A 15,342-nucleotide genomic window follows, 5' to 3' on the forward strand; every position below is an offset into this window, starting at 1 on the left:
ACACCGGTCAACAAAAATTTATGAAAGATAAATGTCCCTCCTCTTGCATTACCAAGTTACCGATGACACAGGAGCTGTTGTGGAATTAGCCCGAACATACTTACCTGGTATTCTGTAATCCTCTCACAGGCAGTCAAACGGCTGACACCCCAAGTTAATCTTTGTAATTATGGGGTGAAAAAGGTAAAGTTTAGTGGGGCAAAGCAGCCCTGGTTTGATAATGAGTGAGTAACAATCAGAAACAAGTTTGGGAAAGCATGAAAGGTAAAAGGCTTTTCAGGTGGAAGTACAGGGGGTGGGGGGTCAGACCTTAAAAAATAACAAAAGGAGTAAGACGTGCTGACTAAGGCTAAGAAGTAGGCTTTTATCAGTCTAATAGGGAGCAAACGATTTGCACTCCAAAATAAAGGCATGAAAAATGTTGGCAGCTAGTCCAGAGAGGGTGCACAAGGTTGGAACCCCTGGTGAGGTGCATGGTTCCAGAAAATACATGGTTCACTTACCTAAGTAATATCTATAAATAAAGAAAGAGGCAATCACAAAAGAAACATGGCCCCCATAAGGGGAAAGATCCTTGGAGACCTTCTCAGTTCAAAACTTAGTCAAAGTCATAGCCTCCATAACATTTACGAACGCAGGCAGCCTCGATAACCTACTGGCAACTGTAATAAAGTCTAATCCTGTTTGGTGGGTGTCCTTTTACTCAAAAGTCTTTATATCTAAAACAAAGAGAGGGGTTTTCCCGTCAAGCTGGAAAGGGGCCACCATTAAACTAATACACAAAAAGAGAGACAAACGATCCGGCTAATTTCTGCTTGATAAGCCTCCTTGGTGAAAAACTGCACTCAAAGGTCATGCTTATCTTCTTAAAGAACTAGATTGAGGGTAATGATATTGTCCCCATGGACCAGGGAGGCTTCAAGCAAGGGCATTCAACGCTTGATTACTGTTTTAGCTTGTGGGCCCTGGAGAAAAGGTTTAATTGAATCAAAAGGGAATTTGTACTGCTGTTTTGTTTATCTTAACTCTGCGTTTGATTTAGAGGATCGTAGTATTCTGTGGGAGACTCTGCGGGAACTTTCTATTCCCTCTTGCTTATTAGCAATACTTCAGGAACTGCATTTGCAGAAATAGACCCAAGTGGAGTTTGATCTAAATGGGCCATTTTCGAAGAAAATCCTCTTAGGTAATGGGCTGAGGCAGGGATGTGCCCTGGCCCCTATGTTGTGTACTGTTTTCCTTGCAGATCTCCCTAGCATCCTCGTTAACACCAATTCCTTCTCACCGAAAACGGGGGCGCAGAACATTTCATGCCATGCCTCCTCCACGCAGATGATTTGGCCATTCTGGATTTGACCTAAGTGGGCCTTTAAAGGAAATTGCATAGATTTACTATCTATTGTGAGTCGAATAACCTTTTGGGAAAAACATTAAACCGTATAACTGGCTATTAAGTAACAGGAGGGTAGAGGAGGTCACTTTATAAAAATATTTAGGAATGGTATTTAATAAAAAAACAGAACTGGGCTCTCCATAAAAAGCAGTGGAGATTCGGCCTTAAGTTCTGAGAAAAGCTGGGAGAAGGGGAGGGCAAATGCTTGAAAAGTGGTTTGGTCTGCCCCAAAGTGCGAAGGGCCCAGCAATAAGACTGGAGGGGGACTTGCAGGCATGGAATTTCCTGGCCTATAAGTCCACCAACTCGGAGGCGCACAAAGCATCGTTGTTATGTGCAAAAACAATTGTGAAGAGTTTGAGTTAAGATGGGCAGTGCAGGGTAGGACTAGACTAAAAAACAATTGCTTCGTCCTTACAATTGGAAAATTCTTGTCTGGCATAGGCATCCAACCTCTAAAGGGGAAATGAAAAGGGCCTGCAAAAGACAGTTGAGGAGGTCTGACCTTGGTTATGTGAAGAGTAAACCCTCAGCAAGTAATATGAAGGAATCATGGGATGATCGGAGAGTATTTCCATATATACCTGCCTTGCCTAAGTTAAGCTTATGGTTTTTAAAATTCTGTGCGGCGCTGAATATGCGATGTTAAAGACCAGTGAAGTTCAATGCACTGTTGAACGCTGAGAGTAACTAGTCATGTGGTTTAGGTTTCAAAAATGTTAATGTTCATCTTTCATTAGGTTGTCTGCACTTTTATAGGACTTGCTGTGTGTTTTTAAAACAGTTTAAAAAAAAAATAAAGTAGAACATCTCCCATCGGACTGAAGCACTTGCACTTTTGATGAATATGGAGTTTTGGGATGTTACATGTGCCCTCTCAAAGGTCTTAGAAGCATGCTTGGATTAGAAATATTGTGACCACGAAACATGGTTTAAAGTTGTATACAATGTACTGGTGTTAGAAACACTACATAGAGTTACCAGGATGATTTGCAGGCTGGGCAGTTCAGATTTATATTTTTTTTACGGTAGTGGCGTGGGGTTTGGAGTGGAGAGGGTTTGGACTGGACGGGGTGGAGAGGGATGGAGGTCTATTAGTATTTGTCCAGGAATTTATTTTTTATTGTTTCAAAACAGTTTGAAACTGGGGGGTGTGACCCCCTGGGAGGGCCTCAAGTGATCCCAGGGGCGCTCCAGCTATGGCCAACAGAAGCATTATTCTGATAACAGTGCTGTGTTTTAAGTGGAGAAAAATGAGCAACAATAAACCACTCTGTAATGGGCCATTACTAACATCTTTTATTTATCATTTATATCCTGGCTAGGTGTTGGTGTCAAAAGGGTACGGACTCCAAATATTCCTCAAAATCCCCACCCTCACTTTTAATAGTCATACTCTAGATACTTTTAAACAATAGTAAGGCCTGCCTGACCAAACAAGTGTGTTTGGCAAACATGTATTTCGTTGCATTTTTAAAAAGATAACAGAACTTAACTGCAATGTTTGAATAAGCATAGGCATATTTAAACATAGACAACTTAATAGAAAAATTGTGAAACATTCTGAGGGGGCTCTGATTTTTTTTTCCCCTGGGGGAGGCACGGCATTAAAAAGTTTTAAAACCACTGTTTTGAAGACTTCTGTCAAAACGTAAATAAACTTTAACTTGGGAGTTACACTTGTACTAATAAGGTTTAACCAATGCCCAGAAGTTTTAACAAGTGTAACAATAATTACTATCAGAAAATGTGCCACAGTACACTGCAAAATGTGCCTTTTCTTGCCATATGATTTACTCAACCCTGCCACATAATGTTGCCTCCCCTGCCACATAATTTGAGGCAATAACACTGTGGATTCAACACGCTCACTTTCAGCCTGGAAAAGCCGTGTCTTCCATATGTTCAGTTTTCTTAGACTTGTGTCATTTACAAGCATCAGTGCGGTAACTATTTTGAAATGGGGGTTCTGGCCATTTTTGGCTTTGTCAATGTTTTCTTTGCCATGTTGTACAGGTGCTGTGCAGCTTGTTGAAAACAACGCCTGGCCACATCATACCTCTTTTTTTCAGCCATGCTGCGCTGCTGTAAAATGGGACTAACCACTGACAAAGCCAATGGATCCCACATAGGTGAGACCTACTGGCTTTGGCAATGCTTGTTACTTCATAACTAACAGATTTTATTAATGGATGAGCCAGAAAACTTAAATATTCATACACTCTATTATTATTCAAACACAATTATATATGCACTAGTTTGTCATGGAAGGTTGGTTTGGCTAGCCACTGGGTGAGTGGGAGTTGAGGAGTTCATCCTGGATGGGAACAGAAACTAGTACTCATTTGCATAAGTCAAAGCTAAAATGGGTCACAGAATAATCAAGCCATTGCCGTCTCAGTTTATAAGGAGAACAGGCAGAGATACTTACGGAAGGTCATGGTTCAGAAGTTTACTGGAGATCCAAACACTGTCAATTTCCTAGAAAGAAATAGAAAGAACATTGGTTAAGAAATTGGTGGCTAACACTTATACCACTTACTACATAAAACTCTTTATCTGTGTCCACTCCATGTAGTGCTTACTTTAACAGGAAACAGCCATTACAATGCAGTCATTACCACGCATGACTGTACCACAAATATACCTTTACCACACGTCTTTACAATTAATTTTGTTCCAAAGGCATGGTATAGGCGTATGTGTGGTAAAGGTTTTAAAAGGTAAGTATTTTTTTTAATTTTGTAAAGGCATGACTGGTAAAGGTATATGCGTGGTAAATGTTTAACAGGTAAGTACAGTTAAGTATTGCATACACATATACATATATTAAAAAATATATATGGTTTTTAGGGGCTAGGGTGGGCACTGTTTTTGTTAGGGTGGCTAAGGGTAGGTATGTTTTTTTTGGGTGGTAAGGGCATTTGTAGGTTGGCTAAGAGTGAGTGATTAAGGCATTTCTAGGTTGAGTATGTTTTTTTTTTTAGTGGTAAGGACATTTTTAGATTTCGGGGTGGATATGGGTTTTTTAGGATGGGTATAAAACGAACACACACACACAAACACCACCTGCACCCCCCACCCCCTCCCCCTAGTGGAGGTCGCCGCCAGGTCTTTATAGTTAAGACCTAGTTTATATAGAAAAAGTTTTTTTTTTATTTTGCTTGCGTTGGTTGACGAATTTCCACAAAATGTTCCCAAAAAATCTGAAGCTCACGAGAACTGCTGTCTGGAATGTTTCAGGGTAATACGTCAAGCGGGGTCCGAGAAAAAGGGTGTCCCAAAACAATTTTTCCCCAAATGTATTCTTCCATAAGGATTTTTAACAGCGATAGCACTAGACGGAATTACACCACATTTGGGAGAAAGCTAGGGCCTGGTCCAGAAAGCAACCTTTTTGTGATTTGGTGTGACTACGTTCAGTGATTTTCTAGTTATTAAGTAGAAAACAAATTTGTGTGTGTGTGTGTATATATATATATATATATATATATATATATATATATATATATATATATACAAAAAAAAGAATAGAGAACTCTGGTAGTTCCCAAGTTTAGGTGGAGAGCAGCTCCAGTAAGGAGCACTGTTTATCTAGCAAAGTTCTTAAGCATAGGATCAGCACAGTGCAATCCACGCCGAGCTAGAGAGTGACAAAGTCTTTTGCCATTTGTACAGCAAAGTCTTTAAGCATAGGTGTGACCCAGTGTCAACCTCGCCAAGCTGTAAAATTACAAAAGCCATTTACTACTCCAGGCACATATATATATGGACGCGGATCCATCGCGATTCCTGTGCAGTGTTGCAGCTCCACACAACAAGCAGTAGTGCGACAGTTTTGCTGCAACCTGTGCAGAAAGTTGGCCCGCCATTTTATGAACCAGGGCACAGTCCCGGGGGATGGAATTAGAGGTTGAAAATTATAGAAGGGGTCAGCCCAGAGGTCATATGACCCCGGGAGGAATATTAATGGGTGTCTCTTGCGCCCCTTATTAGTTTAAAAAGGTTACAAACCCTTTTTTGTGGTCACGATCGTAGAGTTGCGACTCCATCGTGGCGCTCAGTGCGGCCTCCTGTTTAAAGCCACCATGGAGTCGCGACCCCTGGTGAAATTGTTTAAAAAAATATACATTCACGCACTCACTCATCTAGTAACACACGCACTGTCAAACCCACTCAGATACTCACTTACAGACTCACAGACTCACAGACCCACAGACCCTTGTACACCCACTCAGAGGTCCACTCAGTCACTCATACACCCACTCACAGACCAACTGACACACACATGCACCCACTAGGAGGCACAGCGAGACTCAAACACCCACTCAAATAACCATTGACACACTCATACACCGTGGACCGAAACCATGCGCAGCGCAAGGTTGGGTGGGTACAGGGGTTGGCTGCAGGCCAGGCCCTGCGGCAACCCCCAATGCGCACGGCCAAAGGCCATGTGCAGCACGTGTGGCCAACCACCACCACGCATGGCCGAAGGCTGGGTTAAATGGTGGCTGGAATAACGTATAGAAATGAAAATTACTTTACGTAAAAAAAAATAAAAAAAAAAAAAAGATATTCACAGGAAAAAAAGCAAAGGTTATAGGACTTTTTTTTTTTTTTTTTTTTTTTTAACAGTTAGATCTGTGGAGCCACCACCTCCCCCAGGGTGTTGAAAAAATAATATGTAGGGGTCCTAAGGCCCCCCTGTGCCCCAGGGACCACCCATCCCCACAGCTGGGCTGTTTGCTGTGCTTTGCCAAGCCACAGCAAACATATCAGGTTTTGAGAGGGGGACCTGAGAAACAGCTCCCGCTGTCAAAATCCAAAGCTTTCATCTCAGGGGACAGAAATGGAATGCTACAACAAGCAGGGAGCTGCTGCCAAAGTGGCTCCATGTTGAAGCAATGGCACTGCAAGAGAAGCCTTAAGGCTATAAGGCTCCCCCCTCAGTGCCAGTTAGCCTATAAGGGCTTTTTATTTAAAAAAGAAAAGAAAAAAAAATTGCGACCTCCACACTGAGCTTTCGGGGTTCGAGTCCAGCTGGACTCATTTCCTTTTTTTTTTTTTTTTTTTTTTTAATAAAAAAAAAAAATGATATCAGTTTTTTTTTAAAAATATATTTTTATTTTAAATCGAACACAAATATCTCATTCTAAGTATACAAGATATGAAAGCCTAAAAACTCTCTCTCTCACTTTCTCTCTTTCAAATTCTCCCACCCCCACTCAGACACTTACGCACCTACTCACACACCCACTCAGACACTCATGCACCCACTTCCCCCCCCACGGACACCATCATGCACCCACTCACAGACCAGCATACACACTGACACACCCACTAAAGCATTGACATTCGCGCTGTCACATCCAGACAGACAATCTAATAGCCACTATCACCCTCAAATACGCCTTCTCACACCTATTATCACACCCAAAGATGCTGCGGCCAACACCTGCAACGCACGGTCAAAGGGTCAGGCACAGCATGGGACTGGGTGTTTAGGGGTTGTTGGTCGCAGGGTCTGGCTGCAGGCCAGGTCTTGCGGGCAACCTACCCTGTGCACGGGTGAGGGCCGTGCACGGTGCAAGGTTGGGTGCTTACATGGGGTTGGCCTCAGGGCCTGGCCTGCCAACCACTGCTGCGCACGGCCAAAGGACGTGCACGGCGATGTTTGGATTAACTTATAGTAATTTTTTTTAAAAAGCATGAGTTATAGTTACTTGTGGTAACTAACTAGAACTGGTGAATTTCTATGGTTTTGTACGTTTAAAATGTGAGCCTAACTATAACGTCCCTGTAATTTGTGTTTTTTTCAGTGAATCTATATATGAGTAAAAATAGTCCTTCAGTGTAAACACTTTACATTATGACCTGCTACAGAAGATTATGAGGGGCCTCAATCTACCTTCACATCCTGAAGTGTCTGTAATATGAGCAATGAAGGTCACCAAGACACAGTATTATATCATGAAATTGATTTCCTGGTGAATTATATCTGAAAATTACATTTCAAGGCTGTCCATTTGACTTATTTTTTAAATTTCGTAGAGAACACAGGTCTCCAGTATACATTCACATGAGTTGGAACGCAAAAGTAGCAGAGGTTTGAATTCTGCAGCTGTATCACTATCTAAAACACGGTTTTAAGCTTCTCATTTCAGCTATTTACAGCTGAATCTAGCAGTTAAAGTTAAGGCAAGGCAGTTCATCCACATTCATAGAAGTGTCCACTATTTTATAATCAACCCACACCAAAACAGGGTTTTGTCCCCTTCCTAATAACTAAAACTAAGTTTTAATTTTGCAGACAGAAACAGGACAGATGTAAATCACTACTAAAAACACAACTAAAGGGATAGAGAAATGACGGAGTAAAGACTTCAGTCAAATCACAGATACCTACCAGTGTTTGCTGCTGCTTTTCAAATTTAAGGCTGATGTTCTGGAGCCACAAGAAGCCCAAAGAGCCAATTTTCAAGTCTGCCCCAAGCTTCCGCTGGCACCAACTGGTGGCCAAGCGGTAAAGAAGCCACCTAGAGAGTGAGAGAATTACAGGACATCAGAGATTAAGGAGAAAGAGTTAAAGAAATGTCAGGTGTTTATCGTAACAGGAGAGGAGTAACATCAGGCTCACACATAGGTCTTTACTTCCTTCAGTCCATACTCTACATACCAGATCATTTAAAAACAAAATACATATATTAATTGATAAGTTGCACATAATATACTGCATATATTACCAAAGTGTTTCCCTTCATGTGCCCTAAACAAAGAAACACAGTGAAAATGTAACAAACAGCTCTACTCAATGTCTAGCATTTAGTATACCATCTTGTGATCACTCCAGCTCCTTTTCCTTTGCCTGAATGATAGCATATGTAAATAAATGCATCTCTATCTAAGGTGCTGTAATCTCAGCATCATGCAGAAGAGTACCCATATCTCTAGTGCTAATTCTCCAATGACCGGGCGGGTCAACTATAGCCACTGTCACCAGATACATTTGGAATGGGTTCAATAGATCTTTGGGCCTGGATGTGTGTACCTCTCCATTCGGTCACTGCATGTAGTTAAGTCATTTAACAAGTCGTCTTTCTTGGGAACAGTACACCTATGCCAATTCACTGCAACTCTTAGCCAACAGCTATGTTATTTCTTTGAATCATCTGGTGCCACACAAAGCCAGTTTAACAGCCCAGCAGAGCCATTGTAGATTGTTGCTTTAACTATCCTATGATCATGCATGAAGTAGTGCTGATAATCTTGTGCCAGTAGTCACAAATAGGGAGGCAGGACCATACCGCGTGGAGAAACCCCACATAAGCTGGCTACCAATACAGACAGCAGTGAAGTCTAGTTAGGTGTATTCTTTGCTGTTTTTCAGGTGTAAAATGGGCTTTATGGAGGAACCTGAAATCGAGCAGCTTATGCTTAAAGTTAATTAATACCATCTTCGTCTGCGACCAAAACGAGTTCCATTTTGCATTGGTCAGCTCTTCCCCAATATCTATTTGCCAGGACCGTTTGCTCTGAACAGAACCACCTGTTTTGAGAGCAGATATAGTGCCTAGATACCCATCTTGTGAAATTCCAAAAATTGGGTTAATGGCCTGAATTCCAATGTTTCTTCAGGAAACCACACAATAATCTCCCTGCCTTATGTCAGTCTCAAACAGGTAAATATATCCAGAGGAAAGGGGTCCATTCTGGTCTAGTATTGGTTCACTGTGAGAAATGCCCCTTCTACATAAAAGGTAAACTAGTATTGGCTAGGGGTTGTATCACTATGCACACTTTGGTGAGTGGAAGGAGTGGAATGTGAGCTAGAGTTGAGTACAGAAGCACACTGCACTTTAGACTGAATCTTCTATGTCCAGCAAGTGGTTGCTACAGCATCTATCTCTACCCGAGGTCTTGGTAATGCATGTGGCAGCAAGAATTCTAAGGGAGGATCTGCTGATAGGCTTTCCTACCTCACACTAGAGTAAGGGCTAACATCTGGGTGATACCAATGTCTGATTAAATGACACTGGGGCACCAAGTAGTAGCAGTAAACAATTAAGTTTATTTAAACCAATGGGTCATCAATCTATAGTGTACCCACAATAAATAACCATAAAAGGATTTACACATTAACAAAAAAACCACCCCTCCTTAATGCCAATAAAAATCGAACCACAGCACGTCACATCCCAAAAATTATTTACGAGTCTTTTTGCCTAGGCCCATGTCACTGTTCCATATTTTCTAAAAAGGGGTTTAAAAAAATAATCCCTTAAGGATAAAAGATGTATACAATCAATTAAAACATGAACAATGGAACAAGGCATCCCAAACCCACAGTTATTATTGACTTCTTCGGCCCACAGCCTTAACTTTCTAACTTGCACAAATTAAACCATGTTTAAGGCTACCTGAAATCTTAGTACTGCAGAGGGCATAAAAGGGTTAGGTAACCTTGAGAAGTAAGGAAAGACAGACTGAAGAACCCAAGAGTCTCTCAAATAATCTTTAGACTGACAGCCTCCCATGCCTAACCAGTGGTTGCTACAGTAACTATCTATGCCTGAGGCATGTGGCAGCAAGGACTCGAAAAAGGACCTGCTGACTGCTCTCTCTCTGGTGCGAGGCAAGAGAGCCCAACATCTGGGTAATATCACTGTAATATCAGTGTCTGGAGAAATGGCACTGGGCCACCAGGTAATATATTTCCAGATCAGGGAATCCAAACCCACTTCTCTCATAAGGATGTGTCATTTTTATAACATCCCAGCTGATACTTGCTACAGAAACCACCAGGAGGAGTCTGGAACAATGTTCTTAGGGTCTGTAATAAAACAAAAAGTCTTATTTAAAGAGATGAGTATGCTTCTGAACAGTTCTTAATTCTTTCTAACAACCACAATTTTTTTATTTTTTTTATAAGTGCTTCTTGGCTAGCCAGAGGGGGCGGGTGTAATTTTACCCAGACCTTAATCTGGTGAGCCAGTCTATCCACTGGACCCTAATTTAGTCTAACAGTAGCCTCTGAGTATCTGTCCTGCAGTGGTCATAGGGATCTGACCAAATCCTCTATCTATATACCAGATCATTCTTTATCACTCCAGCTGCGGTGAGGTTCTTATTTCCACACCTGATCTCTTACGCTGAAGTCCATACAATATCTGATCACGCTTTCAATCCGTAAATCCATACACAACCAGAAATTCTGATTTTAGTTTTGCTGATACCGTAATGCCGTTCAAGAGCTATTTCTGATAACATTCAATGGAATGACATTGGAATAACTAATCTTGTGCCCCTAACAATTACACTGCCATTTATGGATAAATCCTTTTTCACTAATCAAATCCCAGGTAATTCAGATTCACATTTCTGTTTGACACCAACCTGACAATTGTGTCCTTCATTCTTAACAACAATGAATCATCACCGCAGCTGTCATCGGTTTCTCCTGTGATACCATGACAAAAGCTACTGAGCACAATTTCACAAATTCCTCTTCCCCCACCGATGTCATCAATTGAAGAAATCTCATAGTTCTTTCGCAAGACATCCGAGACAATGAGCTGCCTTAATGAATACACCAAAGACAGACATTCTGGGGGCGGAGCTAGCCTGCCAGCAAGATGGCCGGCACTTCGTGAGGCTCTGCTGGGCAACGGGCCTCAGTTTTACATTTATCCTTATTGAGGTGGCACTTACCGGATTTTCTTGTGGGGCGGCCTCTTGGAGGTGTCGGTGCAGCCGGCTGTTATGCCCGGCGGCACGGGTGTGCCCTTAGTCGCGCCGATCGCTGTAGGAGGAGGAGGGCCCGGCTGGGCAGACGGAGGCGCGCTGCCGCAGCCCTTTCAGTCGGGCTGGGAGGACTTGGGCCGAGAGTGTCGACGTTGGCTGAGGCGCCGACGCCCGCTGAAGAGGTGAGAGCTCTCCGTGGGGGCCGGATCGGTGGTCGTGTCGGACCGCGCCCCCGCAGCACCAGAGGCCCCTGCTGTTCCCGCGGTCTCTCCGCAGGGGCCGGATTGGTGGTCATGTCGGCCCGCGGCCCCTGCTTTTCCCTGCGGTTTTTGGCCCCCTAGACTTGGGGCGCCTCGGCTCGCCATCTTGGTGGGGAGGGCGATTCATGCGGGGTTGAGATTTTTTTTCTTTTTTGGGCTCTGTGGGGGGCTCGCCTGGCTCTTGGCAGGTGGCGGCTGCCGGGCCTTGGGCGGGGCGTTGGCCCGGGGGGGTTGCACTGGAGGCGACTGGGCATCCTTTATTGCGTCCTGGGGGTTGGGGGTGTTGGCTGCGGCTCTGTGGCCGGGCTGGTAGCCGCTCTGCCGCCTATGGGCTGGGGGGCTCTGCAGCTGGCCTGCTGGATGGTGGATACTGGCTCGCCTGCAGGAGCTGGCTGGCGGCACCAGTGCGAGACTTTGGGCGCCATTTTTTGAATAATTGAGCTGCTTTGTAAGCGGCATGGCACACTGCGGGCCCGGCTTCCCTGCTGGCGGGTTGTCCGGGTGAGAGCTAATGGTCTTGTGGCGCTCTGGACTTGGTGGAGCTGTAAGGTGGGCTTTTTCTGTTCTGGAGAGCTCGGGTGCCCTGGAAGCCTTGTGCCCTTGGAGAGCGGCTGCTGGGAGGCACTGTACGCCGGCTGCGAATTGTGATAAATTTGGCGGGGTTCACTCCGTGGGGGGACTCAGCTGCTGCAAGAATGGGGAAAGCAGACCAGCGGCAGGCAAAGATTTCCTTCGATGGGGGCCGGCAGAAAGGTGGAGCCTCCTCCTCCCAGTCTGGAGAGGTGCTGGCGGCGGAAGGGTCATCAGACATGTCGGTGAAAGACATGTTTCTAGACTTGAAGACCAGTCTGACGGGTATTGACGCTAAGCTCGACGACTTAACTGAACAACTGGATCGTATCAAGGCTAGAGTGGATGACCATGATTCTCGATTTGAGCAGTTGGAGGGGCGAACTACTGAACTGGAAGATCAGCGGCGGGACGAGTATGAGCAGTTGTTGCGTATGGAGAGAGTGCTGGAAGTTATACGCAATAAGAATGAGGATCTGGAGGCTCGCTCACACCTCAACAACATTCGATTGATTGGCCTTCCGGAGTCCACGGACATGGATAGAATGGAGGACTTTGTTGAAGCTATGCTATCTGAACTTTTTCCTGGCGAGCTTTCGAGTCTATTGGTGGTGGAGAGAGCGAATAGGTCGTTGGGACCTTGGATTCCGTCTGGGACTCCGCCTCGCCTGTCATCATCCACCTGTTGAATTACCATTACAGGGATGCGGTGCTCCGCCTGGCTAGAGATCGACGCCCGGTGATATATAAGAACTCCGAACTGAACTTTTTTCCAGACTATACTCCCGGGGTGCAGGCGGGGCGTCGGGCTTTCCTACCGATTAAGCACTCCCTTAGACAGACGGATGATAGGTTTTCTCTTATATATCCTGCGAAGCTGAAGGTGCAGTATGGGGGCAAACTGCATTTCTTCACTGATCCAAAGGTGGCGGCCAAATTCGTTAAGACGATTCCTCAAAGACCTGCGGCCGTGGATTCGAACGGGCCTGAAGCGGAGCGTGCGTCTCTCAGTGACGCAGACTGAATGGCCATGGGCAGTGACGGATTAGCTGGCCGTCTTGATACAGTGCTTACTGCACTATTTGCCGTTTCAATGTTCTTGTTCCTTTAAGGGCCCTTTGCCCGCCCTTTCCAGTCCTGGTCTGGATGAAGGGTTGGGTGGTTAGCTCTTCGCCCCTTGGATGAGTCCTGTTATTATTACACGTGTTAAGTGTTGGGCTTTTGGAGTTAAAGGGGGGTGGCTGCTGGCTTTGACCCGGTTGGGGGGTCTGCGTTGGTGGGGGCTGGGGTTGGTCAAATGTTTGATTCTTCTGGTCTTTTTACTTCATATCTTCTTTTGTTTGAGTGTGAGTGGCGGGAGTGTGGGGGCGGTGAGGCAGCACGGAGTTCCGGTAGGACTACGGGGATGACACAGGAGAGGGTGACATTGATTAGTTGCCTTACCTGGAATGTGCGAGGTTTGAACGATGAGCATAAGGTGCGCCTTATGTCTGGGTACGTTAAGCGACAGAATATAGACATATGTATGCTGCAGGAGACTCATTTAGTGGCTGGCTGGATTGGTGAATGTCATGGCGCGGTATATTCGTGGTATGCCAGAGGTGTAGCGATTTTGTTGCGCAAGGGACTGCAATGGCGAACCCAAAAGGTAATAGTGGACCCCAATGGACGATATGTGCTGCTGAGTGGGCTGCTGTTGGACAGGCCTTGCAGACTCGTGGCTGTATATGGTCCTAATACGGATGATCCGGAGTTCTTTAGTGAGGTCTAGTGGCTGGTTGAATCGATGGGGGCAGGTGCGGTGGTTTTGGGGGGGGGGAATTTAATGTGATCTTAGACCCAGAGCGAGATCGGGAGAGTGTGGCCAGGATGCAGCAAGTGGCTGCAGCTAGGGCTCTGTAGGCTGTTATGATGGATGGGGCTTTGGAGAGTGAAGCATGGAGACGAGAGAGAGGGAACATGCGTTAACTATGTCCATAATAGCTGGTCTCGTATTGATCGGTGGCTGGGCTCTCTGGACGTGATGCTCTGGACGCAGTCAGTGGAGCACTTGGCGTGGACGCTGTTAGACCACTCCCTGGTTATGCTGGAGCTGGCGGTGCCTGGTGGGCCAGGACGTGCTTTTGTGTGGCGTTTGCCCCAGGGGGCTCTCCAGGATGGGGTGTTCCGCGGGGAGATCTGTGAGGCCATTGCCCACTACTTTGAAGTGAACGGCGGGTCCGTGAGCTCGGCTGGAACGCTGTGGGAGGCCTTTAAAGTGGTCATCCGTTAAATATGTATTTCAAAACAGCATGGAGTGGTGCGAGCGCTGCGCCGGGAGCTGGCTGATCTGGAGGCGCGGATAGCGGACCTGGAGGTGCGTTTGGTGCTGGATTGGTCTGGTGACACGCTGGCGGCTCTGCGGTGCGCAATTTCGGATTATGAAGAAGCCTCTATGCGGGAAATTTGCTTCTTGGGGAGGTCTGCCAAGGCGCGGCGCTACGGCGAGGTAGCCGGGCGCACGCTGGCGAGCATGCTCCATAAACCTTCGGCCAGTAGCTATGTCACTGAAATAGACAATTCTGCGGGAGAGCGTGTGACGGGCACAGACGGAGTCATGAAGGTGTTCACTAAGTTTTTTGCGGACCTGTACACTCTGAACCGGCTGCGCTGAATGCCGAGGCTATTCAGGACTATTTTGCGGAGATCAGCTTGCTCAGGTTTGATGATGCGCATAGAGCCTATTTTGACGAGCCCTTCTAGGTGGAGGAGGTAAAGGCTGTGATCCGTTCCCTGCCTGGGGATAAGTCCCCAAGCCTGGATGGTCTGACTCCTGCTTTTTATAAGGAGTACTCCGATATACTTGCACCTCAACTTCTGGAGGTCTATGCCGAGGCAATGGAGACTGGCGTTCTCCCCGCTTCCTTCGGGAGGCATTGATTGTTACAATCCTTAAGCCTGGTAAGGATCCGTACAGTTGTGATTCATGTCGCCCACTTTCTATGATTAACACAGACAACAAGATCTTGGCTAAAATGATCGCGGCACGGCTGCAGCCGTTGATGACAAAGCTGGTGCTGACGGACCAGTCGGGATTCGTGCCGGGGCGGTCCACGGCGCATAACTTGTGGACGTTTTTTGCGGTCGTCAGTTTTATTACTGTGGAAGAGAATGCGGCGGCGGTGTTTCTGGATGCAACAAAGGCCTTCGACTAGTTGGCATGGAAATATCTCTTTGCGCTTCTTGGCAGAGTGGGTATAAGTGAGCGTTTTGTTAATTTGATACGGCTGATGTATATGGAGCCTGTCGCTCGCTTGCGGTTAAATGGTATTGTATCAGCTCCCTTCCAGGTGGCTTGGGGAACACAGTAGGGGTGCCCTTTATCCCCATTATTAT

General features: G+C 45.6%; 1 protein-coding gene across 2 annotated transcripts in view; it reads right to left on the reverse strand.

Annotated features, from left to right (window-relative positions):
- The window catches only part of BLTP2 (bridge-like lipid transfer protein family member 2), a 727,711-nt gene that overhangs the window by 616,814 nt on the left and 95,555 nt on the right, over positions 1–15,342 (reverse strand). For both annotated transcript variants that reach the window (XM_069226186.1, XM_069226185.1), the window contains exons 2-3: positions 7,803–7,932; positions 3,825–3,874 (exon numbers count right to left, since the gene is read on the reverse strand). In XM_069226186.1, coding sequence (XP_069082287.1) covers positions 3,825–3,874; positions 7,803–7,932 — 180 coding nt within the window. The remainder of the gene's footprint in view (positions 1–3,824; positions 3,875–7,802; positions 7,933–15,342) is intronic.

Source organism: Pleurodeles waltl, chromosome 3_1 (assembly GCF_031143425.1).
Source record: "Pleurodeles waltl isolate 20211129_DDA chromosome 3_1, aPleWal1.hap1.20221129, whole genome shotgun sequence".
Classification (NCBI taxonomy): Eukaryota; Metazoa; Chordata; class Amphibia; order Caudata; family Salamandridae; genus Pleurodeles; species Pleurodeles waltl.